This window comes from Leptonychotes weddellii, unplaced genomic scaffold (genome assembly GCF_054177405.1).
Source record: "Leptonychotes weddellii isolate Sample4059 unplaced genomic scaffold, ASM5417740v2 HiC_scaffold_2646, whole genome shotgun sequence".
NCBI classification, from domain to species: domain Eukaryota; kingdom Metazoa; phylum Chordata; class Mammalia; order Carnivora; family Phocidae; genus Leptonychotes; species Leptonychotes weddellii.
The window spans coordinates 1-2,768 of NW_027857168.1; the positions used below are offsets into that span (position 1 = coordinate 1).

At 42.3% G+C, this 2,768-nt stretch overlaps 1 protein-coding gene across 1 annotated transcript; it reads right to left on the reverse strand.

Annotated features, from left to right (window-relative positions):
• Window positions 1-4: 4 nt before the first annotated feature.
• Window positions 5-695, reverse strand: LOC102731424 (zinc finger FYVE domain-containing protein 21; the record flags this gene model as incomplete). Its single annotated transcript, XM_006727989.3, has 1 exon — window positions 5-695. A coding segment is annotated over exon 1 (666 nt), but the record flags the coding sequence as incomplete, so codon positions are not given.
• Between the last annotated feature and the right edge of the window lie 2,073 nt (window positions 696-2,768).

Consider the following 2,768-nt stretch of genomic DNA (forward strand, 5'->3'; position numbering starts at 1 on the left):
CCTTGTGCATGGCCGCCAGCCACGCTGTCGACTGCCTCCTGCTGGCATTTGCGTCCTCCCCCGCCGTCAGCCTCAGCTGGGTCATGCCCTCCGCCCCTGGTGCTGCGTACTGCAGGGACATGCCTGTGGCCCGTGCATTGCCCCCCCCAGGGGGGAAGCCTTCCGTGAGGATCTGCACGGTGGAAATGCGTGCGATTTCAATCTCGTAGCGGCTGTCCCCTTCCAGAAGCAGGAACCTCTGGTTGTTGGAGAGACGGCAAACCATTGCTTCTGGTTTCTCGGCGTCTCCAAAAGTTACGAGGAAGGTGGCTCCGCTCAGGAGCACCTTGAGCTGCTTGTCGTAGAACTCGGCCTCCCTGTGGGACACGAGCGCGCACTCGGCACACTGCCGCACGGGGTCCACGAAGCACATGCGCCGCAGCGGCACCTTCTGGCCACAGCACTTGTCACAGAAGCACTTCCCACACCGGCGGCAGTGGTGCTTTCTGGTGAGAAAGTCAAACTTGGCATCACACTGCATACATCTCGGGCACTCCTTGTCTGGGACCCACTGCGGCTCCTCCAGGCCGAAGGGGCTGCCAAAGGCGCGATGCTCGGGCACCATGCGCAGGCCGCTGGGGGAGCGCACCAGCTTCTTGGCATCGCGGCGCGCGGCCACTTCGGAGGACATGACGCCGCCTCGGCGCTCGCCAGCCGCCCGGGTACTCTTTATCTTTATAAAATTACCCAAAGGGGGTAAGAGAGAGAAGGGATAAAACATAAGGTATTTGTATCTGTACCATTACTATTTTTGATTTAAAAAAATGAGAAACAGTACAGATATCTAACAGTTGAGAAGAGTTAAACTGTTGTACGTTAATCATAGTTGAATATTGTCATTAAAACCACAGGTTTGTGGACCAGGTTAATGCATGTAAGGAGCACAATACATATAAAAAGTACAACAATGTAATGTTAAAAAATAGAAGATCAGAAAAACAACATATCCACAAGGATACAATATATACAAATGTATTTTTGTAATGGTGAAGATAACAATGAAGATGTTATGAACACTTGTAGAGTTTGGGGAGCTTTTTAAGGGGAAGTCACTTATGCCCCTTGGACTCAGTTTTATCACCTGTGAAATGAGGATATTGGATTATAAAGATAAACATTTTCATGATATATGAATTAGTTTAAATGGGCAATATATATGGATATATCTTGAGAGATGCCTTAATCTGAGTCAGCCTATTCAGGATTTCAAGAAGTGTTCCTCCTTTCTTTCTTTCAACGGGGCCTCCTCTCCCCAAGAAGGAAAATGTGTTCAGGATTTTTAGGACTCTGAGACCATGCTGCTTGCTCCCCCTTTCCGAATAGGAGAACAAGACAGGAAGGAGGCCCCAGTCACGTGCTGTCTAAACTGGAGCAGAAATTCTGAGCCCTAGGGTTATAATCCTTTTATTTCACTGGCTTCTTGGGATAGCTTGAATCAGCTAGTGTTCAGCTGTTGAAAAGGCATCTGTTTAATTGGGACTAGGGAAGTAACTGCACAACTGCCCAAAGGTGGATGTACCAAGAACTTTGTTATGGTATTGTTTGTAATGACACAGTTTGGAGCAATTTGATTAAAAATTTAACTAAATCAAATCAAAATTTGATGTATTTAATCTGATGAAATCCTAGTACTGCATGCCGTATGGTATGCTAGGGTACTTACCTCAGATGTAATGAGGATTACATGAGTTGATATTTATAAAGCACTTAGAACAGTGCCTAGTACATAGTAATCACTATGCTTTTTAAAAATGGCATATTCAAACCACAGCATATGATGAACTTGTTAAAAAATGATAATACAAATCTACATTTATTAACATTTTAGTTGGTCACACTATATCGTTGACAGAAAAATAGGTCATAGCACGTTATCTATGATATTTCTAAAAGAAAGTCAGGAAGGATATGTTAAACATCTTTTTTTTTTAATTAAGTTTTTTTTAAGAATACAGAGGCAGAAAATACAGCCCAATTTTTCTAACACCTGACTTTCCTGACAGTAAATCAGAATTGAGTTGTATATGAGCCTGAGAGATTTATTTAATGCTAAGGATTTTCAAGGATTTGCTCACAGCAACTCTTGGTCCATGTGGCCGTGAAAAGTCAAAGTTGATTCTTACGGGCCTTGTTTTTTATTCTGATTGAGTTAAGAGTGAGATTTTAGAGCTCACACTGATTGGTCCTGCTTACTTGGAAATTAAGAAGCTTTGGGGTTAAAGGACGAGAGGCAACTTGCTTAATTTGCCTTGGGTGGGGGTGTTTAGATATAACTAACAGATTACAAAGTTTCTTTAAGGGAAAACTGTCAGAGTCTCTTTGCAAGGAGAGTCCTATTTGGGGAGATTAATTCCAATTATCCCTTATGAGGTTGTGAGGATTAAATGAACTAATATATTTAAAGCATTTAGAAGATACCTAGCACATAGGAAGCACTATATATGTTTCTTATTGTGATTTTTGAGTTTTTGTTTGAGCCACGCAGTATTAAAGGGAGCAGAACTTCTAGTGAGGTATTTCACTAATCACTCTGTATGACTACTGCCACACAACCAAAGGACAGGGAGAAATGACAATTTTTTTTCTCAGTGTTTTTGACTAAATATCAAAAAATACTGGAAAGGAAGAAACACAGCTGTCCTTATTAACAGATTATATCATCATCAGCTTAAATATTTCAAGTAAATTTCTGAGAAACAATACAGGCATACCTTGGAGATACTGCAAGA